This window comes from Meles meles, chromosome 2 (assembly GCF_922984935.1).
Source record: "Meles meles chromosome 2, mMelMel3.1 paternal haplotype, whole genome shotgun sequence".
Classification (NCBI taxonomy): Eukaryota; Metazoa; Chordata; class Mammalia; order Carnivora; family Mustelidae; genus Meles; species Meles meles.
In genome coordinates, this window is record NC_060067.1 from 11,034,409 (window position 1) to 11,059,503 (window position 25,095).

General features: G+C 37.0%; 1 protein-coding gene across 3 annotated transcripts in view; it reads right to left on the reverse strand.

Annotated features, from left to right (window-relative positions):
* Window positions 1-3,773: 3,773 nt before the first annotated feature.
* MOB1B (MOB kinase activator 1B) overlaps window positions 3,774-25,095 on the reverse strand; it is a 57,527-nt gene continuing 36,205 nt past the window's right edge. For 2 of the 3 annotated variants that reach the window (XM_045997169.1, XM_045997167.1), the window contains exons 2-6: window positions 21,382-21,548; window positions 19,846-19,939; window positions 13,784-13,917; window positions 12,049-12,212; window positions 3,774-9,589 (exon numbers count right to left, since the gene is read on the reverse strand). In XM_045997169.1, coding sequence (XP_045853125.1) covers window positions 9,512-9,589; window positions 12,049-12,212; window positions 13,784-13,917; window positions 19,846-19,939; window positions 21,382-21,548 — 637 coding nt within the window. In that variant the 3' untranslated portion in view covers window positions 3,774-9,511. The remainder of the gene's footprint in view (window positions 9,590-12,048; window positions 12,213-13,783; window positions 13,918-19,845; window positions 19,940-21,381; window positions 21,549-25,095) is intronic. The other variant, XM_045997168.1, reaches the window with a different exon arrangement.

The following is a 25,095-nucleotide window of genomic DNA, read 5'->3' on the forward strand; positions in this document are numbered from 1 at the left end:
CTACTTGTGATCTCTGTCAAATAAATAAATAAAAATCTTTAAAAAAAAAGAATGCAAAAATTCTGGATTTTAGAAACATACAGTCATGTAGTACATTATGTATGTAACCATCCCTCACCCTCCTGCAGAGGTGTTAAATCAAATACACAGATAATTTGCAGTGAAACACAGATTTCACATTAAGTGGGATTAAAAACTAGTAACTCCAGATGGAGTTAAGTTTGCACCAAATTCAAGAAAATACTTGCAGTTTTTCAAGCTTTTCAGATTCTGGAATTGCAAGGGTGTCGGAACACCCAGCCAGTTGTGACCATGCTACCATTTTCACCCTTCTTTGCCAGAAATTTTACAACTCCTTCAATTTGGGAATTCCTTTTCTTCTGTGGGAATGCTGGTATAACTAAAGACAGGATTTTGACATATAGGTTTATTAAGAAAACTCTAAGCAACTCAGAAAATGAGAGCAAAGGGGGGGGAAAAAAGTCCCTGAACATTGATAAGTAGTGATTACAGCCCATGCATTTGTATACACCAACCTAACTTCTGTAAAATGGTATTTATTGACTTAATAAGCTTGGTTATAAATTACTCCTTGCAACCGTCATTATTGCCTAAAGACATATGAAAGCAGAAACCATCATAAAAGCAAGAGTGGGGAGTCAGGGTGCTTTCAGCAAGTCTGAAGTGCAACAGCATAATAATTTGCTAGAAGGGCATGAACAGGGAGCCGTGGATCCTATATAGCTCCTTATCAAAGGAAAATATATTATGCTGCATGCTAGGTCATCAAGAAAATGTGACACTGTACTCAATAGGCTATTTAACACAGGAGTTTAACATTTATTAAACACGGTTACTTAAAGGAATATTTAGAACTGGATACCAAAATGCATCATTCCAAGTAATATTATATAGTGAAGAATTAACTATTTAAATTTAGTACAATAGAGGCAAGTGAACCTAATTATCAAAATGTCGTTAATTTTTACATGGGTATGTGTTTATTTCTTTATACACAGGGGATGCTTTGTAGATACTATACGTGCAAATTAACAAGGTGTTTTCATTAAAGTATACAGGCACAAATCTTATCAGAATGGACTAGTATTTCTTCTACTCCTAATCTTTCCTACAAATACCAATTAGTGGCACTGGGCAACTGTGGTGACTTGATGGTCCAAACACAAAATGCCTCTAAACATAAATCTCTCTAAATAATGACTCAGAGAATACTCTTAACACAATTCCTTCTCGAATTTAGGTATCAGGGCAAAAGGAAGATCCTCCAAAACTGTTTATTAATATTCCTTATTGGTCTATAATGAAAATAAAATAATAGGTAAAAGCTTGATCGATTCCCGTCTCACGTTGAGGTCTTTTATCCATTTCGAGTTTATCTTTGTGTACGGTGTAAGAGAATGGTCGAGTTTCATTCTTCTACATATAGCTGTCCAGTTTTCCCAGCACCATTAATTGAAGAAACTGTCTTTTTTCCACTGAGTATTTTTTCCTGTTTTGTCGAAGAGTATTTGACCATAGAGTTGAGGGTCCATATCGGGGCTCTCTACTCTGTTCCAATGGTCTATGTGTGTTTTTATGCCAGTACCATGCTGTCTTGGTGATCACAGCTTTGTAGTAAAGCTTGAAATCGGGTAACGTGATGCCGCCAGTTTTGTTTTTGTTTTTCAACATTTCCTTAGCAATTCGGGGTCTCTTCTGATTCCTCCAGCTCTTTGAAAAATACCGGTGGAATTTTGATCGGAATGGCATTAAAAGTATAGATTGTTCTAGGCAGTATAGACATTTTAACAATGTTTATTCTTCCGATCCAAGAGCATGGAACGGTCTTCCATCTTTTTGTGTCTTCTTCAATTTCTTTCATGAGTGTTCTGTAGTTCCTTGAGTACAGGTCCTTTACCTCTTTGGTTAGGTTTATTCCCAGGTATCTTGGTATCTTATGGTTCTTGGTGCTATAGTAAATGGAATCGATTCTCTAATTTGCCTTTCTGTATTTTCATTGTTAGTGTATAAGAAAGCCACTGATTTCTGTACATTGACTTTGTATACTGCCACGTTACTGAATTGCTGTATGAGTTCTAGTAGTTTGAGGAGACATAGGCAGTAACCTCTTCAATATCAGCCACAGCAATTTCTTTCAAGATATGTCTCCAAAGGCCAAGGAAACAAAAGCGAAAATGAACTTTTGGGACTTCATCAAGATCAAAAGCTTCTGCACAGCAAAGGAAACAGTCAACAAAACAAAAAGGCAACCCACGGAATGGGAGAAGATATTTGCAAATGACAGTACAGGTTGATATCCAGGATCTATAAAGAACTCCTCAAACTCAACACACACAAAACAGATAATCATTATCAAAAAATGGGCAGAAGATATGAACAGACACTTCTCCAATGAGGACATACAAATGGCTATCAGACACATGAAAAAATGCTCATCATCACTAGCCATCAGGGAGATTCAAATTAAAACCTCATTGAGATACCACCTGACACCAGTTAGAATGGCCAAAATTAGCAAGACAGGAAACAACGTGTGTTGGAGAGGATGTGGAGAAAGGGGAACCCTCTTACACTGTTGGTGGGAATGCAAGTTGGTTCAGCCACTCTGGAGAACAGTGTGGAGATTCCTCAAGAAATTAAGAATAGAGCTTCCCTATGACCCTGCAATTTCACTGCTGGGTATTTACCCCAGAGATACAGATGTAGTGAAAAGAAGGGCCATCTGTACCCCAATGTTTATAGCAGCAATGGCCACGGTCGCCAAACTGTGGAAAGAACCAAGATGCCCTTCAGCAGATGAATGGATAAGGAAGATGTGGTCCATATACACGATGGAGTATTATGCCTCCATCAGAAAGGATGAATACCCAAACTTTTGTAGCAACATGGACGGGACTGCAAGAGATTATGCTGAGCAAAATAAGTCAAGCAGAGAGAGTCAAGTATCATATGGTTTCACTTATTTGTGGAGCATAACAAAGAACATGGAGGACATTGGGAGATGGAGAGGAGAAGGGAGTTGTGGGAAATTGGAAGGGGAGATGAACCATGAGAGACTATCGACTCTGAAAAACAACCTGAGGGTTTTGAAGGGGCGGGAGGTGGGAGGTTGGGGAACCAGGTGGAGGGTAATAGAGAGGGCACGTATTGCATGGAGCACTGGATGTGGTGCAAAAACAATGAGTACTGTTAGGCTAAAAATAAATTAATTAATTAAAAAAAAAAGCTTGAGAGAAAGGCCAATGATTATGTTGCTAACCGTTCTCATGGCCGCAGAACATTTAAAGAAAACAAACAAAAGCACTGGCTTCAAGGTCAAGCCTATTTGGGTTTTTGTATCTTGGTCCTAATTAGTGACATACAATTCCTGGGTTTCAGTTTTCTAGTATGTAAGACAATGAGATACTAGCCTCTGGGGTTGTTGTGAACCTTATTAAAAATAATGCCTAACAGGGACACCTGGGTGGTTCAGGCGGTTAAGTGTCCAGCTCTTGGTTTCGCTCAAGTCATGATCTCATGGGTTGTGGGATGTGGCTCCATGTCAGGCTCCAAGTTCAGCAGGGAGTCTGCTTCAAGATTCTCTCTGCCTGTCTTCCAACTCACATGCACACTTATGTGTGTTCTCTCTCTCTCTAAAATAAATAAATCTTTAAAATAATGCCTAACAAATCTTATATGTCCAACATATTCCATACTTTCAATATTTCTCTAGTAATGTGTTTAATGTGGGAACATCTATAGTAAATAATCAGTAATGCCAAGTCAGGATTCATGGCCAAACATAACTATTTATTAATTTTTTAAATAAACATTCAGTTTCTTCCTTTAAAAAAAACCCTAGAATTTAAATATTTCCCATCTCATCACATACAAGTCTATATACGTTATTTACATCTCTCAAACATATTACAGATTTTCTGACATTCAGTATCCCCTTTTAAAATAAAATGATGGAGCAATTAAACTTTGATGATTAATAACTAGAATTTGAGTAATCTTGGCACAGTTTTCAATATAGTGTTCATGTTGCATTTCATATTTTAAACTATTTTTCCCCATCCAGCTACTTAAAATAGAGAAAAACTGCGGATCTCCATGAGAGCAGGATCCCTGTCTTTTGTATTCTCTGCAATATTCACACAGTGCGAATGCTGCCACTATGTTTCCATTTTTTGGTATTGGCAATATTCAGTTTTTGTCCTCAGAAATGATCTCTACTCAACTTTTAAGTCTTGTCATGTTTACTGTATTCTCTCTCAACTAGATTTCATGACAGTTCCTTTATAATATTCAGTAATAATGTATAGGAAAATTTCAAACAGAACAAAAGTTAAGTGTTCTCCACAGGATTAGGGTCCTTATCACCTTAGTTATGCATGTACAAAAATAACAAATACAATCTAGTGGCTGTAAAAAACTATTTCCCCTAAAAATAGTTATCTCTGCAGAACAATTTAAGGAGAAACATGTTCTTAACATGAAAATGCGCTAATCTATTTTACAATTTGCACAAGTACTTCAGAACAAAATAAAAATGAAAACGTGCAAAACACCAACATAAGAATTTAGTAACACAGAAGAAAAATTAAATATTAACAATATTTTATATCACTAATAATCTCAGGTTCAGTGACATAATTTAAATGAAGCTGTCAACCAAAAAACAACCCAAAAATACTTACGTAAGTTGCACCTTCCAACACTTCTGCCAATGTACTGACAGAAAGTACTTCACAATTAGTAACAAGGAGGACCTGCACAATAACCTATCTGTCTTGTTTTCTTAGTGCGACGGGGGGTCAGGAGGTGGTAAGTCAATAGCTTAAGGAGAAGGAGATGACAAACATAGAATGAAAAAAGGCCAGTGACTTCAGTATCTTTGAGAATTATAATCTAAATTTTCTATTGCACAGCATTACATGCCTAAAAAGAATTTGCATCATACTTGCAAAACTGAGATTATTCAGTATTTTAATCTGTATTTTCTCTCTTTTGTCAAAATTTAAGTACCAGTCCAGCTATAAATGGAAGACATGGAACACACAGTATTATACCTTTAAAATAAATTATTTTCTATGACTAACTCATTAGGAACATCTTAAAAATTCAAATTGTTTACAGTCAGAATTGCTATATCATAAAATTTAACTTTTCCATGAAATCTTGACATATCTTTACCTCTAAATATTAATCTCGTACAACATTAAACCAATACTGAAAAACAGTAATTCCTATGGGTGAATCTTAATATTATGACAAAACTCCAATATTTAAGTTATTTTAGGAGTGGTTCTTGAAGTACTGACCCAACACAGTGTTTGTAAAAATTGGGTCTATTCTTTAGTATTGTAGATTAAGTTGCAAAATCAGTTTTCTCCTTGGTATACAGTCACATTTTCAAATTACAAAGTACAAATTACAAGTCCCACATCTTTTAAAAAGACACTGAAAATTTTAAAGTTATAAATGATTTATGAAATGTTTATACAATTTTAAACATTTTATCTGTGATATGCAGGTTTAAAACTCAGCATAATTATTATATAAAATTTATTCCAATTTGTTTGTACAATGATCTGCAGCCTTTAAATTCTTATTGTTCATTTGAGTGAAAATATGTTTAAAAAGTAAAGGCTGTTGTTACCTTAAGCTACTTCTATCTTAAATATTGGATCCATTCTTTTCTTACTATCCCTTCAATCAAAAATATCCTATAGTAGCGGAGATAAAATTCAAAAGCTATCCGGGAAAGAAATAAAATTAGAAAACAAGAGATAGACTTTGATTTTTTAATTATATTTAGCTGTAAGGTAATTAAACTAAATTTTTAAAAATTAAATAAAACCTATACATCCAAATGATACTGTCTACTTCAAAGTAGTGACATCAGGCACTGCTCCTTTATTAAATGATGCTACCAATGCTCCAAACATTTTCTTCTGCAAATTCAGAACCTGTGGCAGTCTTTTGAACTTTCCTAATGGTTTAGTTCTAAAAAAACAGCATAGTAAAGTTGGTTTGGTGACTGAGACAGGTCATTATCAAGCTGCCAAAAGTTTTCAGTGCAACTAAAATGATGAATTTTCTTGCATAGTCATAAACCAATTCTCAGGTATCACTAAATGTTCTAAAAACATTAAACCTTCAAAACATAGCTGGTAAGAGTGGTGCTCCCCCAGGAACCACTCTGAAGATCAACTCTCATCTGGATATTTAAGGTATGACATACTTATTTTAAAAGAAAGTCCTACAACTTAATAATTGTATCTCACATATTTTACCATTTCAGTGGTTATCAAAACCTCTCTCAGAGAGGGTGTATACAAAGGTATAAAACAAATGTCATTTTGCTATTTTCCCATAAGCAAGGAAAATGCTAATACATAAAACAGAGTTTGGTGATTACATGCAAAATACAAATATCCACATCATCTGTATTTCCTGGAGATAAGAGATTGTAGTGTTTCATCTTTCCTGATAACCAGGCAGTAACTCAGTCTGAGATATATTATACACTAAACCTGTCTTCTCCCACCTAATACATTTTAAGCTGACCCTTTAGAATTTGCAAATGACAAAAGTAGAAAGAGCAATCTAAAATCTTTCGATTTAAAGTAAACTGACCACCAAAGCCTCTACCAGCTAAACTAACACATGTTACTGTTTTAATGCAGTCTACTGTCGCGGTTTTTATGGGAAATAAAATAATCAAGTCAGCAAATGAAATCCAGGAGCACCATCTACTGCTTAGCGAAAGATTTTCACTCTTTGTTATTAATTTCTCTCCACTGCCACTACTCCATCATTTAAAATCATTCCTAAAACTTGCTTCATTTCAACACTGAACCAAAGCATTGTGGCAATAATACTATGTTAACTTACTATTTTTTATTTGAAGCTTTTATTAGTGGATGAGAAAACCAACTTTTGCTTTATATCTCTGTATAAAGAACAAGGGGTAATATCATTATCTTGCTTACTTATAAATTAAATTAAGAGATCTGGAAAGAACCTAATACACATTCATAAGCAAACTCTGCTGTAAAGCCATGATTTGATCCTTATTCTGTAAAGGGCATCTTAATGCTCATGGGAACTAATCAAAGCAACGTTCTGTTCAACCAGTTACTTCTCACATGCTCCGGTGAGTGTGTCCTTACCTACAGTCATGTAACACCATGTACAATTCCAGGCCTCTCCCTGGGAGAACTTCTCTACTTTGTTACCATATATACACTTACACATCTCCTTACTTCCTAATAATACCTCTGTTGAAAGGAATACTCAGAAGCAGGCACCTGAGATTCTGACACAGTGACAACTCCTATCTACATATAGTAGAAAGTAGGGCCTACTACTAAACATTAATTTACAGAAACATTTTCCATTTTTACAGTGTACTAGTGTGTAAGGCTTAAAAAGAGCAAGAACAATTTTTCACTCTTCTCTACGCATGGCTATTGCAACCCCTTTGTCACTGGGTTGATATAAAGTCAATGCAGTATGAAGACTACTTGAAAAATCATGTGCTTCGTTTTCATAAATAAACAGGACCCAAAATTATTTGACACTAAATTTTATTTTTGAATCAACCATAGTGGCTGATATTATCCGGGTAATAAAAGATTTGTTTGAAGGAAGTCAGCTAGTTCTCACTGCAATCTGTGAAGAAACATTACCAGTAAGTGTCCAATATATTTGCCTCTGCCAGGATTTCCTGTTACTTCTACTATTGGTACTTGGAGAATGTTTGTTAGAAATGAAATGGAGAAAAAGGCAGTTCCTAATCATCATAATTGCAATGGCATTAAATTGTATCACTGCTCTCCTTGTTAATGGCAAAAACAAAGTGATTTCATTTTAGATTCTTTCCTACTGACCATTTTTAGTCTATATAATTTCAGAACGAGATTTCTATTCTACAAGGAAAAAGGTGTGTATTTCAAACTGAGGGAAGACTATATATAGGTAACTGAAGGAATGAAATTTACTAGAAATTACAAAATTAAAACTGGAAGCCTGAAAAAGATATTTCTTGAGAATAAAACTGAAGTAAAAAATGCTAATATTATTTTTAAAAATAAGTTTCTGAACTTTTTACTCATGGGAATAATTCACTACAAAGTCATGACAACTAATGTAAAAGTTAATACTACCAAATTAGCACTTTCATTGTTTGATATCACTGCAAAGAAAAAGATTTCCTTTCACAGTGGGAAAATCAGAAGTCAGAATGCTTCAAATTGGGCCGATCATAAGGAAAAAAGGTATTGTATCATTTTAAAATGACAGGCAAACACCAGCTCCATTCACTGAATGGAAATGCTGGAGTGTGATCAATTCCTCCAAACAGTCCTTAAATTCCACAATTAACGTCTACACCTAAAATTAATAATTTATTTTTAACTTCTCATGGAAGTTGATTCTTAAAAGGAAGTCTCTAAGACTTTGTTTACAAGAAATTGATTAAAATCTTCATGCCACTCTATTCAAGGATTTTAAGACAAGACCTTTTGAACTTGACTCACCATATTTATCCCATCTATAGCTCCCCATACAAATTAACTCTCCCAACCAAGCACACACTCCTATCCATCCCTTCCTCTTCAAAACAGAAGGGAATTCTGTAGACTTATGGCTCATTTGGCAATTGCTAAGAAACCTCACAGTTCAGCATCACCTCTGAAGATGGCAAGCCTATATATAACCTGAAATTTTACACCTACAGTGCAGTTAACACGTGGAAAGAAGCTAAAATACAATAGGTATTACACTTCAACATCCTCAAGTTTTAATATCACAGATACCAAGAGATGGAAAAAGACCTGCTTGTAGAACTTTAAGCATTTGTTGAACAGAATTACCACCAATATCAAAAAATAATACTAATTTTTTATGTTCTACATGCACACCTTTACAAATTGTGTTTCTTCAATGTAGTAAAAGCTGGAGATCACCAATTTAGGTAAACTATGGCTTTTATCACAGATGTTTTAAAACATGCATCAGTAAGTGCCCTGGGTAGTATTCCTAATATTTCAAGCCCTGTTCAGTTCTATGTCTGTGCTTTGCACCTCAGAAGTGAGCCTGCCAAGGCACTTAAAAACATAAGTCTCTTGGGGACTTCAAAAACTGGCCACAATTTACACAACACAGAAACCCCATCCATCAGCAGTCTAATCAAGTAAGCATTTTCTTTCAACACACAGTATTATCAAAAATTCTGCAAGTAATCAAACCAAGTAAAAAAACAAAAACCGTATGCCAGCCACTAAGACAAAATTTAACCCTATCAAATATATAGAGAATGGTTCTTGGCTTCCTCTAGCAACAGAGTATGGTTTCATTTATTCAGAATAAAGAAAATCAAACCCAAACGAGCCCCCCAAACCTAGGACAAAAATGACTGAGATAAAAATAAAACACAACAAAATCCATATACACTCAACACACTTCATCTGAGGAACAACTTGCACAGCTCTTCATCCTTTTATCTGTCCTTTGAGGTGAGTTTTTCAATCAGTTCTTGGAGTGGTGCAAGTTCTCTTCTATCGATAAGATTGAATTCCTACGCATGTTAAAGACAGGAAAAAATAGTGAAGATGTATTATTTACATCTCATTCCAAAGCAGATTTCTATTAACACTTTTTGGAAATTAACTTTCAAGGTCAATAAAAGTCTAATCTTTAAAAAAAAAAAGAAAAAAAGTTTTTCTCTTCCCTAGCTATGTTCTCCTTAGACAAATCATTTAAGCACTTCAGATATTATGTTGTACATGTCTGTAATAACCCTAGAGTAAATCCCCCCACCTCATAAAATTACTGTGGGAACTAAATGTGATCCTGTGTGCTAACCACTTCATGTAATCCCTGACATAAAGTGATAACTTAGTAAGTGGGAATGCTTTTTTTTTGTTTGTTTAAGATTTATTTATCCATTTGACAGAGAGAAACACAGCGAGAAAGGGAACACAAGCAGGGGGAGTGGTAGAGGAGAAGAAGGTCTCCCACCAAGCAGGGAGCCCCACATGGGGGCTTGATCCCAGAACCCTGGGATCAGGACCCTAGCCGAAGGCAGACACCCAACTACGCTTAATGACTGCGCCACCCAGGCTCCCTGTGAGTGTTGCTTCTTGTTAAAAGGGAATAACCTGAGTATCATTTAGATATAGTTAACCAGGTGGGGACCAAAAAATCTAGCATCTCAGGCAATTTCACAAGAGTGAAAAGAGTTAACATACCACATACCTTCACAAACTGCTGCCATCTGACTAGCCTCTAGATCTAGAGGTACAAATATCAGAGATATGACCTTCCCTTGAAAGAATGGGCCCAAGGATAAGGCCCACGCAGACAGTGGAAATAAAAATGGGACCATGTGGAAAGGAAATTCTGAAGTGTCAGGTACAAACCAGTGGAATCTAGGAGATAATGTTCTTTGCCCTGTAGGTCCCTTACACTGTGGGGAGTACAGCTAGAGAAGGGTCAGCATAGGGTTCTCTAAATAGTATGGCCCAGGGCAGAGGCCCCTCTTGCTCAGTCAAGGGGTGACTGTATAATTATGGACTTACCTTTAAGATGGTCACAGTGTCTTGAGATATAAAAAGCCTCAGATGTGGTAAATGCTTTATGAATCCCCAACTATTTGCTAAGTCGAGAGTTAACACTGTACTTTAAGATACGATCATACACAGGTGCATGGATGGCTCAGTTGGGTGGGCATCTGACTTCAGCTCAGGTCGTGATCTCGGGGTCCTGGGATCAAGCCCCGTGATGTGATGGGAACCACACTCCATGAGGAGTCTGCCTCTACTCTACCTCTCCCCCTACTCATCCTCTGTCCCTCTCTCAAATAAATAAATAAGGTCTTAAAAAAAAAATAAGATCATACAGCAAGATAAAACTAACCCTTCCGGTGGAAGAATATCCTCTAAATCACTAAAATCTGAACACTGGCAATCATGTTCTGCCTAAGCCAAAGGACAGAAGAAAACTCTGAGATAACATTTTCTTTGTTTCTATGGGTGTCTATAGATGGGATTCCATGGTAAAGTAATTCCTTCAAGCAATAGTTTTGGCAAGTTAAGATCTCCTAAAATGTGTTTATATAGGTGAAATTAAGATACAAAATGTGTGTGTTCAGTATGCGAGGTTAAGTACAGAGGGAAAAATAGACACATTTTTCTTTAGTGGAGAGAGGGTAAGGGGAGGGCATTTATAAGCATATGCCCATAGATATAAAAAAAAAAAAATTACACAGATTCAAGACTTGGACTTCTGCCTATCATCGACCCTCTCAACTTCCACCAAAAAAGAACTGGTCAGCTTAACCATTTCTACCTCTTTTTCACTCTTTCCTAATTATTATATAGCAGGATGCAAATATCCAACTTCTCTTAGTCTACGCCTCTGAGAACTAAAGGGAAAAGGAACAGGAGGTCAACCAGAGCCAGAAAAAAAGACTAATGAACCTCTGGAATAGCAACACTCTGTGGATATAATGAGTAGTACCTAACTTAAAAATTACTCAGAATATGTTTTTAGAAAGGAGAAAAAAAGGTATTACACACAAAGTCCATTTCCAGGATAGAATATACTTAAAAAAAAAAAAAAAAAAATCGGGGCCCCTGGGTGGCTCAGTGGGTTAAAAAATCTAAAAAAAAAAAAATCTAGGGTAGACAGAAATTGAGGGTTCAGATGATTAGAAGGAATGCTAATATGCTAAAGGTAGCAAGTTCATCTATAGACCTTCTAAACTAATCAGGTTCCTAACTCAGTCCCTCATACAGCCTGATAAATGAAGCAAATTCAAGGCAAGACCCCTAAGATCTGTTTTATGAGACTTGCATGCCACCAACTTGGAGACGAATGGAATTCAGAAACAAAAGGTCTTATCATCATGGCACGTGTAGAAGACTAGAGAGAGAGAAAGCAAATTTTATCCTAACCGTATGGATGCAGGATCTACCTCGGAATTCTGCAGATAACTGGTTTTACTGAGAAAAAAGGCCTCCTAATTCAACTTACCTGGACAAAAAATATAAAGTGCTTGAAAGATGTATTGAGATGTGCTTCCTCCTGAAGCTGGATCACAGGGTCAAAATGCTGATGATAAATGTGAGCATAAACCCTAAAGAGGCGTTTCAGTATAGTTTTTGCCACAGACATGAAATTCTTCGGAAATGGGACACCTAATAAATAGATAAACAACACCCTCTATTAACAAGAAACAAGAACAAGGCAATATGAGTTTGTCAACAAATGGCAACATAAATTAACAAGACAAAGCTAAAAAGAAGTACTTGTAAATTACTAATAATATCCACTGCAGAGGCACGTGGGTGGCTCAGTGGGTTAGCCCTCTGCCTTCAGCACAGGTCATGATCTCAGGATCCTGGGATCGAGTCCCACATCGGGCTCTCTACTCAGCAGGGAGCCAGCTTCCTCCTCTCTCTCTGCCTGCCTCTCTGCCTACTTGTAATCAGTCTGTCAAATAAATAAATAAAATCCTTAAAAACAAAAAGGGGGGGGGGAGTGGGTATAAACTCACTAGCTCTTTAAAAAAAAAGTCTGGAAGAAGAAAAAAATTCTGGAAGAAGGATATACAGGGATTCTTTGCACAATTCCCACAAATGTTCTAAAAGCCTGAAATTCAGTCAAAACAGAAAGTTATAAAATATATTATGGGAGATAAAAGATAAGGTGATAGCACTTAACCAAAACGATTATGATGTAAGTAAGTAATGAAGTCCTGAAAAACAGATCTTTTACTACAAAGGCTCCAAAGCATTTAAAACATTCAATAAATGTGTTTAAAAACAATCCGTAACAGTAACTATTTATATTGCTGTCTCCTCCACCACACCCTTCTTCCAAACTCTGAAAGCATAAAATACAGTCAAAAAGTTGTCTGTTGATAGAAGACCAAATTCTTTTTTTTTCCCAGAAAACATAACTTTTTTAGAAAAACAAGAAGTTTGAGAGGGTAAAATCATATGAATTACCTAGATGTGAACAATTTCCACTTGAAAGAAAATATAATTTCCTTAAAAGCAAATATACAAAAAGCAAAAGTCACTCAGTAGGTAACAAGCCACCCTCTCAAATCCTGCCTTCTTCTCACCTAGCTGGATTCCACAGTTGTAAGAATCACACCGTATTCATAAATCCAAACTCCCTCTCTGCCACAAATACACTGTAAAACTGGATGTAAGTCCTATAAACTCCTTCCCTAAACAAGAAATGGATATGCCTGTGGCAGATGATAGTCCCTGCCTACCTAGTATTCAGTCTCTTTTCTCTGTAACACAGGGCAAATTTTGTTACTAACCAAGATACACTAATCTTCTTGTTGTTTAAAATGACAGAGAGCTTTCACTTAATGTTCATCATAAACCTGGTGTGAAAAAGATAAGACACTTTTATTAAAAAATTTTTTTTAAACTTATCTGACAGAGAGAGCAAGAGAGCACAGCAGGAGTAGGACCAGAGGAAGAGGAAAAGGCAGGCTGCCTGCTCAGCAGGGAGCCCAATGTGGACCTCTATCCCAGGACCCTGGGATCATGACGTCTGGGATCATGACCTGAGCTGAAGGCAGACACTTAAGACACCCCAATACGACACTTTTGAATGTGTAAGATTATAAATATTTTGATAGATATGGTAGTCTAGTATGGTTCCTGGAATAGAGAGCCAATAAGCTCTAAAAACACACAAAAGTAGATAAATCACAATGGATTCCAATTATACAAAACAATTATACCAATTTTTGATGGAAATAATGTCTCATCATCCAACTGGTCCTGAACCCAAGTCATTAGGTAATCAATATACTTTGGCGCAGAGCACTTAATAGGCTTCTTTATGTTTGTTCCATCTGCCCAATGGTACTCATATCTGTATTGGAAAAATAACAGACACAGAGTATTAGTATATACCTATACAAAATGTATATATTTTATGTTATATATGTACATATATTATGAATGTACATACACAGGACAGGTTTTAAACAATCTGCTCCTCTAAATATATTTTGCATTTGGCATTTAAATTTAGAGCCTTTAAACTGTAACTGAACTATTTTACATTTATCATGATCCAAACTAAGCAGGTCCCATCAAACTCATTTTTCGTAAACCTTTCTTTATATACAGCATTTATATTTTAGACACATAACAGTAGAAAACTTACCTAACTTTCCACTTCTCTGATAACCACCTTTAATCTTTATGATTGTTTTTCTCCTCTGAAAAAACATTTCTCCTTATGCAACACAATTCTTTTAACTTGGGGCTTTAAAGTTTGGGTTAAGGATAGAGAATGACATGGAAGTTCCAAAGTAACATGCAACAAGAACAGAATGAGTCAATATCTGAGTACATTTGGTTGAGGAGCTAAATATGCCTTTAAAGAAAAATGGCAACCCAAATAAAGATGCCTATAGGAATGGGTATTAACAGAACACTATTCTTTTGGTATAATCGATATTGAATGTGCACCTACCACATGATGTGAAATACTGTTCTTGACCAAGGGATACTAAAATGAAAGACACTTTCCATACTGTCAAGGAAAACAGACTAGTAGAGGAGATAGTCTTGTAAGTGAGTAGGTAGAAAACAGTCTGGCAAGAATAACAGAGTTATACACACCCCCACACCCACACACAACCACAACCTGATTTTTAAGACAAGGAATAAGCACACAGCTGAAACTCCAAAGCATAAAAATCTCTAAATTGAACCATCATTTTGTATTTTAGTTTCCAAAAGATTACTTCTACCACTTAGCTTCTCTCTTTGAAGCCAATTTGTTTGTGTTCCAGTTTGAACTGACAAAATGATAGGTCAGTGTGTCTAACGAAGAAGGTGAAAGAAATACAATGGAAAAATATTACAGAGTATTTTAAATGATGACAATGATCTTGAGATGGGTTAAATAACAAAGCTTTCCATTTAATCATAGCTACTTACATCTGAACAATAAACCTCAACACGATACGCCTGAACAAACATTCTAACAGCGCACCTTACTGCCAACCCTAGGCAACAGGGATGACTGTCAAGTCCACTTTGAAGGTCTCCAAGAGGAGATTCCCCAACATTTGGCATTCTATTCCACTGCTTAATCACTTTCATGGTCAAGAGATCCTTTCTAATCTGAAATTAAAGTTCTGAGGGGGACTCAGGCCTGTTCTTATTTGATCCTTGAGAGACAGAGACCATGAATGGTAGAATTTTTAGCAACATTACTGTTCACTTAAAGACAGGTACTTATCCATGTTTTCTCCCACATGTTAAGAAACCTGAAAATTTTTGCCTTTCCTCCCAAACATGTTTTTCATTTTGTCAGTGACCAGGGGTTACATATTCACTTTTAAATGCAAAAATCAAAAGCAGACACAGTTGACCTAAAAATCATTTCCAATTTTCTGAAGTTTTTAAGCATACTAACTTTCAATATCCTAAAGCTTTTTAAAAAACAGAACTAGGGTAAGGGGTGGGGTGAGCCTGGTGGTGGGTATTACAGAGGGCACATACTGCATGGAGCACTGGGTGTGGTGCATAAACAATGAATTTTGGGGGTGCCTGGGTGGCTCAGTGGGTTAAGCTGCTGCCTTCGGCTCAGGTCATGATCTCAGGGTCCTGGGATCGAGTCCCGCATCGGGCTCTCTGCTCAGCAGGGAGCCTGCTTCCGTCTCTCTCTCTCTCTCTCTGCCTACTTGTGATCTCTCTCTGTCAAATAAATAAATAAAATCTTTTTAAAAAATAAATAAATAAATAAACAATGAATTTTGGAACACTGAAAAAATAAAATAAAAAATTCCAAAAAAAAAAAAAAACCACTACATACTGCTCATACTTCTTCTCTTGTCACGTTTATACTTAAGATGACTTCATCCTATAACTCTATTTTGCCCACACTGATTTTTTTTTTATTCCACTTTTGACAGACCATTCTCTTTGAAATGTATTTCTGTCATCATGGTAAGTTCATACCAATCTTTAAAAAAGAAGAAAATATTTTTGCGGGGCGCCTGGGTGGCTCAGTGGGTTAATCCTCTGCCTTCGGCTCAGGTCATGATCCCAGGGTCCTGGGATCGAGCCCCGCATCGGGTTCTCTGCTCAGCAGGGAGCCTGCTTCCTCCTCTCTCTCTGCCTGCCTCTCTGCCTACTTGTGATCTCTGTCTGTCAAATAAATAAAGTATTAAAAAAAAATATTTTGCAAACTGCAAAATATTCATTTCTTGGTAATAATAAATAATAACTGACAAAATCCTCTGAGCCATCACTCAGTAACACTTTGTAAGGGGCCAGTGCTAAGCTATTAACAAATGCCTCTCCTTGGTACAATGCCAAGCATCTTCTGCTAAAGATGGCAAAGCAAGAGGACAACTGCATCTTCTCAGCACTAACAATGGACAAAACTTAAGAGTCTCAAAATAAAAAGGAAGGGAAGGAGGTTAAGGGGAGGGAAAAGCAGAAAGAAGGGAGGGAGGAAGGGAAGGAAGGAAAAGGAAGGAAAGAAGAAAAGAAAGGTAGTTGGAAGGACGGATGACTGGAAGGAAGAGGAAAAGGAAGACTATTTTTTGTTTTTATAGTACCTTTATAGACATCCTATGCCTGCTACTTTTGAAGAATTACATACGTTCTTCCTAACCAGCTATTTAGATAAGGTTTCTCTGAGCAAGTGATCGCAGCAGTATTCTGCGTGGCAGTAATTCTCCCTAGTTCACAGGTATTGGTATATCAGAAAAATCTCACAGTAAAATACTAGTCAATTTCAAGGGGGGAATGGCAAATTTGCGGTAAAGAAACCTTGCAGACACTAAGATGATAAAGTAATCAGGGTTAACATCACCAGTGATGGGATGGCTGACATTGTGTGCCCCCCGATATGATTCACTGACCAAAAAAACGATCATTTCTATGGTGTCCTGCCAAGAATACATAGTCTGAATGTGGTCATAAGGAAACATCAGACAGACTGTGTAAGGAAGGGGTCCCCAAGATCACTACCAGGTTTGATGATTTGCTAAAAGAACTTACAGAACTCAGCACACAGTTGTACTCAAAGCTATTGTTTATAACCGTGAAAGAACACAAACCAAAACCAGCAAAAAGAAAAAACAAATGGGGCAAAGTCCAGAGGAAACCAGCCACAAGTTTCCAAGAGTCTTTTCCCACTGGAGTCCCAGGGACGCATTTAAATTCCCCCAAGACTCAGTAATGACAGCACACGTTAAATACTGTCTACCAGGTCAGCTCATCAGAGACTCAGTGTCCAGGTTTTAGTTATTGGGGCATGGTCAAGTAGGCACCCTCTGGGTGGCGCATATTACAGTTCTAGATTCCCAGAAGGAAGCATTAGCCATACTGTTTGTACAAAGAGTTTAGGCACAGTGACCCAGTCTGGAGTTAGGGAGGTGGGAACCCTTTTGAAATCCAAGTTCCTGGGGCACCTGGTTAAGTGTCTGCCTTCCACTAGGATCTCAGGATCCCGGGATCGAGCCCTGCCTCGGGCTCCCTGCTCAAAGAAGAGCCTGCTTCTCCCTCTCTCACCACCCCCTGCTTGTGCTCTCTCACTCGGTGTCAAATAAATAAAATCTTTAAAAAAGGGAGAAAAAAAAAAAGAAATCCAACTTCCCAGCTGCTGTCCACAAGGATAGCAACTTTTAACAGATCTTTCAAGAGGTAACAGTCAGGCCTGCTATATTAACTCTTTTCCATGTAAAGGACAGTACCAGAAAAAGACTGAAAAATTATTCTAAATTATAGGTACGTAAAGAGAGAAGTCAAATAAATGCAATATGTATTCCTAGATAGGATCCTGAATCCTGGACCAGAAAGGGAAAACTGAGATACTGCTGAAGCAATTATTTAATGTGAATGGTGTCCAAATCACAAGAAGTGATCTGGACGGTCTATAGCCGATTACGTAGAAGAGTAACCTTGTTTTTGGAAAATACACAGTTGAATATGGGGGGAAGAGGCTTTAATGTCTACAACTTGCTCAAAAGGTTTAGAAAAAATTAACATTAATAAGTATACACACAGAGTAGGTGATGAAGCAAATGCACTAAGACGTTAATAATTGGGGAATTTGCTGTCAAAGAAATACGGGAGCTCCTCATGTTCTTCTGGTAACTTTTCTGTACAGTTAAAATTATTGGAAGTTTCAAAGTTTGAAATAGTCTGAAAATAAGTTCTTTTAAAAAAAATTACCCTAGGAAATATTCAAATCATATTCTTTTGAACATCTCTGATGATGGCAAACTGGCAGTCCTCTTTAAAGTCCTGGATTCCAAGAAACACCTAAACTCATTTGGAATTAATTTGAAGGATAAGGTAGACAACTCCAAGTAGGTAATGCTTTGCTCAATATGTGAATTTGGTCAAAAAATAAAGTATGACTATGAACTAGTAACACTGAATCTCTTGGGTAGTCAGTAATCTCACTGTTTAAAAGTCACCAAAAATAGTCTACAAAAAGTGATTAGCAATCTAAGGCCACAACTTATAATGATAATACTCCTAAGCACTCATAAGCTTGGGCAGTGCTGTTTTGCTTTATTTTTTTTTTTTAAGATTTTATTTATTTGACAGACAGACATCACCAGTAGGCAAAGAGGCAGGCAGAGAGATGGGGGGAAGCAGGCTGCCGCAGAGCAGAGAGCCCAACATGGGGCTCGATCCCAGGACCCGAGATCACGACCTGAGCCGAAGGCAGAGGCTTAACCTGCTGAGCCACCCAGGCACCCCTGTTTTGCTTTATTTTGATATTTATACCATATATATAATGAGGGTGTAGGATATATGACTTTTTATATATGTATATGTAGGATATATGACTTTTTATAAAGTCAGCACTAAAAATTAAAACTTCTCTTAATGTCTTGTAAATATCAATTAATATAGCTTATAATAGTAAAATAATAATAAAATGTAGCAAGTAAGAGTAGAGGCACTAGAATCAAACCCACTTAGATTTCAATTCTGGTTCTCTGACTTCTAGATAATAGGACCTTGGACATCTCTTGTCCAAGAGAGACTTGGACAGTCTCTCTCAGACTCAATTTCTTTTCTTACCTCATAGGGTTGCTTTATGAAGTAAAAGATGAAATGTATGAAAGGCCTAACTTTTTAGGTAGCACTAAATAAGCGGTAGCAGTCATTATCAGTCATAGTTATAATAAAATCCAGTTTCAAAAATTTATTGATCCAAGCAAACATTTACCAAGTGCTAACTAGGTGGCAGGCACTGTTTTTGCACCAAGAGGGATTTAAATGAAGAAGGAATCTAATAGGTTAAATAAGACATGTGTAAATAGTCTAAGTATAATATAAAAAAAAATGTAATCACAAAAACAAAAAAGTTAAATAGATCAGATCTAGTATGAAAAAAATCAAGAGGTTTCATAAGGAAGCATTTGATGTAGGCCTTGCAGATGGGTAAGATTTTTTTAAATATTACCAGATAATGACTGGAGGGAGATGGGAAGAGAAGAAAAATATCCAAGAGAATAATGGAATGAGCAAGTTTTCAGAGTGGAAGTAATGGAGGGAATAGTAAGGCATTTCCAGTAATCTACCTAGTTTGGATAGACCAGAGGAGATTCATAAGCAAAGAGAGAAAAGGAGGAAAGTGGATTATACAGGGAGGACCATAAAGCTCAGGCTTAGAAGTCTGGACTTAATATTTATCAGCCATTAGTGAACCACTGAAGGAGATGTTGAATAGAGAAATTATATGGTCAGAATCTTTCTTCTTATCTAAGAACGTTTAAGTAAAAATGAGAATTGATCATAAACCATGTCTTACTTTGGGCCAGCTGACATCACTGGACAACTTTCCTCTGTACAGAAATCTGTGATTGTTCCATAAAGCATATTAATCTGATTGAAGAAATCCACAGCTGCAAAGCAAGCATTAGTTATAAGAATTAAATTTTAATTTTACTCAAGCAGAATCCCATTATCAGTGTTCTTTCCTCTACAAAGAAGAGGCAAAAAGCATACACAGAAATCACAAGATTTGGCTACTCTGAAATTAGGGGCTTCTGTTTATTAAGTGACTCCTTTAAGAGGGTAAAAAAAGAAGCACAGAGTGGGAGAAATTCTTTGCAACACATATAGCCAACACAAATTTGGGGGCGCCTGGGTGGCTCAGTCAATTAAGCATCCAACTCTTAACTTCAGCCCAGGTCATGATCTCAGGGTCCTGGGATTGATCCCTACGCAACTAATGTTGCTACCTGCAACAGTGTGGATGAATCTAGAGGGTATAAGGCTAAGTGAAATAAGTGAGTCAGAGAAAGACAAATACCGTATGGTTTCACTCCAATATGGAATTTAAGAAACAAAACAAAGAAAAGAGACAAACCAAAAAACAGACTCTTAACTATAGAGAACAAACAAGTGGCTGCCGGAGGGGAGGCAGTGGGAAGGGAGAGAAGGGTGAAACACGTAAATGGCATTAAGACTACACTTATCTTGATGAGCACCGGGTAATGTACAGAATTGGTGAAACACTACCGTACATCTGAAACTAATACAACACTGCATATTAGCTAAACTGGATTTAAAAAATTTTTATAAGTCTACCCAAAAATAAAAGAGTATCTCATAAACGTATTTTACTAACGTCACAAGATCATTATTGGTTTCCTTTTTTGGAGGGAAAAAAAGGCATAATGTAGACAAATAATTGAGAATGCTACTGAAAGTAGCAATTTAGCACAGCAGCTGAAGTGTAGTCTCCACTTGTCATAACGAGCACTGGGTGACGCGTGGACGTACTGAATCACTCTATCATACACCTGAAACTAATACAAAACTGTATGTTAACTGGAATTAAAATAAAAATGTAAAAAACAAAAAAATCGCAGTCTCTAAAATCCTAAAGCTCTATTTATTTGAGCCCAGGTTCTACCATTTGTATGACCTAGGCAAATTACTTATTTTCTGTCTCACCTTATCTATATTAAACTGAAGTAATAATAGTACCTACATTGTGAGATTGTAAAGATGAAATATAAATAATCCATGCAGAAAGGGTAACGGAGGACCAGACACAGAATCAGTGTTCCATAAATATTAACTGCTGTCATCATTATCATTTTTTCTACTGAAGGTGGTAAATCTATGCTCTGTGTTACATTGTAACAGGAGACAAAAATTTCATAAAACTCCATGCTCACAATAAAATAACATAAAGGCTAAAGTGGGCTGAGGTATCACTATGACTGTGGCATTAGGTTGGTAACTAGATCCTTGAACAGACAACATGCCAACACTCACCCACAATTAGGCTACTAACATAATTTAGAGTCCACCTAGAAACAGACAGGCTACTTACTGTTCACTGCAACCCACTCATTTAGATCTTCCCCCTCAGGAAGCATGACAGCCATCCGGAGATTGCCACTACCAAGCGTGGCTTCTGCGTGCTTTAAGAGTTCATACTGGTGAGAACCCTCTGGAATGTTCTTCTTTGGTTTAAAAGTTTTAGAGGAGCGGCTACCACTATGAATAGAAGAGAAAAAAAGAACCTCAATATTTAAGGCATGACTTTCAACAGAGTATACTGCGCTGTACTACTGAATAAACACTGAGGTGATCCTAAAGTCCACAAATAAAGAGCCCTAAATTGTACCTATGACATTAAATCCCAGCAAAATAATGTTGTAGCTACTATGTTTGATACCCAAAACTCCTACAAACTTTCTCTACATTCCCTACTACAACTTCTAAGGAGAAAGTGAATTTTTAGCTATAACTAATCCAGCTTTTCACCATAAATTAGTGATTCAGAATTATAGGTTGTAGTCTATAAAAACAAAGTATTTCTGTGATTGTTTTCTGCCATTTTATTCCTTTTCAACCCTATTAAGTCTCTTATTCTAGTAAAAATAATTTCTTTCATTAAAGATAAAAGTTTGACATCAATAAAACATAAAAATCCTAGAGTGAGAAAGAGAAGCTACACGTTCTATGTTCTGCCCAATTATAGGAAGCAGCAGCAATCTTAATGTAGAATTCCACATATGCAGTAAGTAGCTAGACCTTAATATGGTTGTCTCACTAAAATTTCTGAATTCGTGTGGATATACACATGCATTTTTTTCAATGGGTCAAATGAAACTTGTCTTAGAACTGGTTTAAGAGTTTTTAAGGATGGATTCTTCCATTAATGTTATCAATTCTTATCAAACTGTATTATACCCCAGTCATCCCTTCTTAATACTTCCCTTTTCTTCTCTTCATATAAAAAGGAACAGTTAAGAATGAATTAGAGGAAGGTGGGTAAATGGGAACTCTGTAAAGTTTAATATTACTATATCCATACCACCAAAGTCTTCAGACTTGTGGAGCTTATGAATATGAAAGGGGAATTCCAAAAAGAACAGATGAACAGTGGCGCCTGGGTGGCTCAGTGGGTTAAAGCCTCTGCCTTCGGCTCGGGTCATGATCCCAGGGTCCTGGGATCGAGCCCCACATCGGGCTCTCTGCTCCGTGGAGAGCCTGCTTCCTCCTCTCTCTCTGCCTGCCTCTCTGCCTACGTGTGGTCTCTGTTTGTCAAATAAATAAATTAAATTAAAAAAAAAAAAATCTCCCTTGTCGGGGGAAAAAAAAAATCTTAAAAAAAAAAAAAAAGAACAGATGAACAATAGCTATACTTTCCAAGCTCTCCATAACTTTTCACTCACTAACCCCTTTCTCCCAAGCTTAACCCCATGATCTCTCCTGTCTTCCCCAAGATAAAGGGTAGTTTTCAATGTTGGTTACATATTATAGTCACCCAATGTGCTTTCAAAAAATACTAAGGATCCTGAGATAAACTAAGAATCCACCAGTCAACCCAAATATTCCATTTAAATGACTAGTATTTTTCATTTCTAAGGCAACAGTATTCTTCACACTGGTCTTTCCTCAAGTGTTCAACTGGAGTAAACCAAGGGTCTTCAACTCTAACACTGGCCTCCTCTCCAGGCCAGGTATCTCTACCTAAGAGTCAAGGTATCATTAAAAGCCCTGATCAGACAAAACTCCTCTGCTTAAAACCACTCCGTGGTTTTTCCATTGCTCTAAGAGTAAACACAAATGTCAAACGACAGACACAGTAAGTCCCTGGACCACCACTAGAGCACAAAAACTCTTCTTCAGTCTAATCCGGTAATGCACTAAACACCAAATTCTCTCCCAGCATCTCTAAAATATAACAACACAGAAAGAATCATTGTGGCTACACCAAGCTTAAGACTTACTTCATTTCCCCGCCCTTCTCACCCTTTGTTTATAAAAATTTAGTGTGAGAAACAACAAAGACATTTTACTAATTTATGTGTGATTAATTACAAAAATAACTCCTGAGTGATCTGGTACATGTCTTCGGGCAGGGTGTAAGTTAAGTACACTCCCTTTAATTCGCCACTCTTCAGACTAATACAGCAACTGAGGATGCGACAAACTGATGAAAGTTACAGGGACATCAGTTGTGCCTGCCCTCTGAGGAGGGTCAGAGCCTCCTCCACCTGCCCCCTATGTACTGAATCACTCTACCACGAAATTTTAGGCTTCCAAATGTTTTTTGATTGGTGTCCTCTCCAGAACTGGTCTTCCACAAAGCTAAATAAACCTACCTCATAAGACTTAATTCTTGAGTAGAAAGAAAAAAAAACTCTGAGTTCGATTCTGTGAGGGCCAAGGTATGTTATCTGGAGCAAATACCCCAATTATCCTGAGTCTATTCTTTCTTAAACAGAGAAAGCCTAGGGGCGCCTGGGTGGCTCAGTGGGTTAGGCCGCTGCCTTCGGCTCAGGTCATGATCTCAGGGTCTTGGGATCGAGTCCCGCATCGGGCTCTCTGCTCAGCAGGGAGCCTGCTTCCCTCTCTCTCTCTCTGTCTACTTGTGATCTCTCTCTGTCAAATAAATAAATAAAATCTTTAAAAAAAAAAAAACAAAAAAAAACCAGAGAAAGCCTAATAAAAATAACAAAGCATCAGCACTATCTGTATCTTAAATCTGCTGCAAAAGGAGAAAATAAATGTGAAAAAGGTTTTATTTTTATTTTATTTTTTTAAATATTTTATTTATTTATTTGACAGAGAGAGAGGTCAAAAGTAGGCAGAGGCAGGCAGAGAGAGAGGGAGAAACAGGCTCCCCACTGAGCAGAGAGCCCGATGTGGGGCTCGATCCCAGGACCCTGAGATCATGACCTGAGCCGAAGGCAGAGGCTTAAACCACTGAGCCACCCAGGCGCCCCGTGAAAAAGTTTTTAAAACTGTAAAATGCTGTGCAAATAAAATGTTAGGTTTTTTTAATTGTCTTCCTGTTTCTGAACCAGAAGGACAGAGTAACAAAGGAAAGGGTAGACCCATACCCGAAGCTGAATTCAACCACTATTCCCACCCTCTTCTCCTAAGACTGGGGAAAAACATCACCTTAACTTTGGAAACAAATGCTTTTACACATCAAGTTTACAAAAGAAGTTTTAAAATTTTTGTTTTGTTTTTTGATGCTATTCCCATAACAAGGTTCAGGTGATCTAACGCTAATTGCGGGGCTAGACTAGAAATCAAGAAAACAAGGTTCTATTCCTCATTTTGCCATTTTCCTCTCATGTTACTTAGGAAACCACAAATTATCATCTAGGCTTCAATGTCCTTATTTTGTCTTTTGAAAGTCTGGAAAATAACTTTTTATAAAAGGGGATAATTTGAGAGATGAGATAATGTTTATAAAATGATTTTAGTTCCTAAAAACTAAAACTGTTCTTATTTTTTTAAAAGATTTTATTTATTTATTTGACAGACAAAGATCACAAGTAGGCAGAGAGGCAGGCAGAGAGAGAGGAGGAAGCAGACTCCCTGCCCAGCAGAGAGCCTGATATGGGGCTTGATCCCAGGACTCTGGAATCATAACCTGAATCGAAGGCAGAGGCTTTAACCCACTGAGCCACCCAGGTGCCCCCTAAACTGTTTTTAAAACTGCTGACTCCTTTCTCTGTCCCTCTTTTCCATGTACACCCAAACTTCCGAAATGTTCTCAGCCCTTTAATTTTCTTTCTCT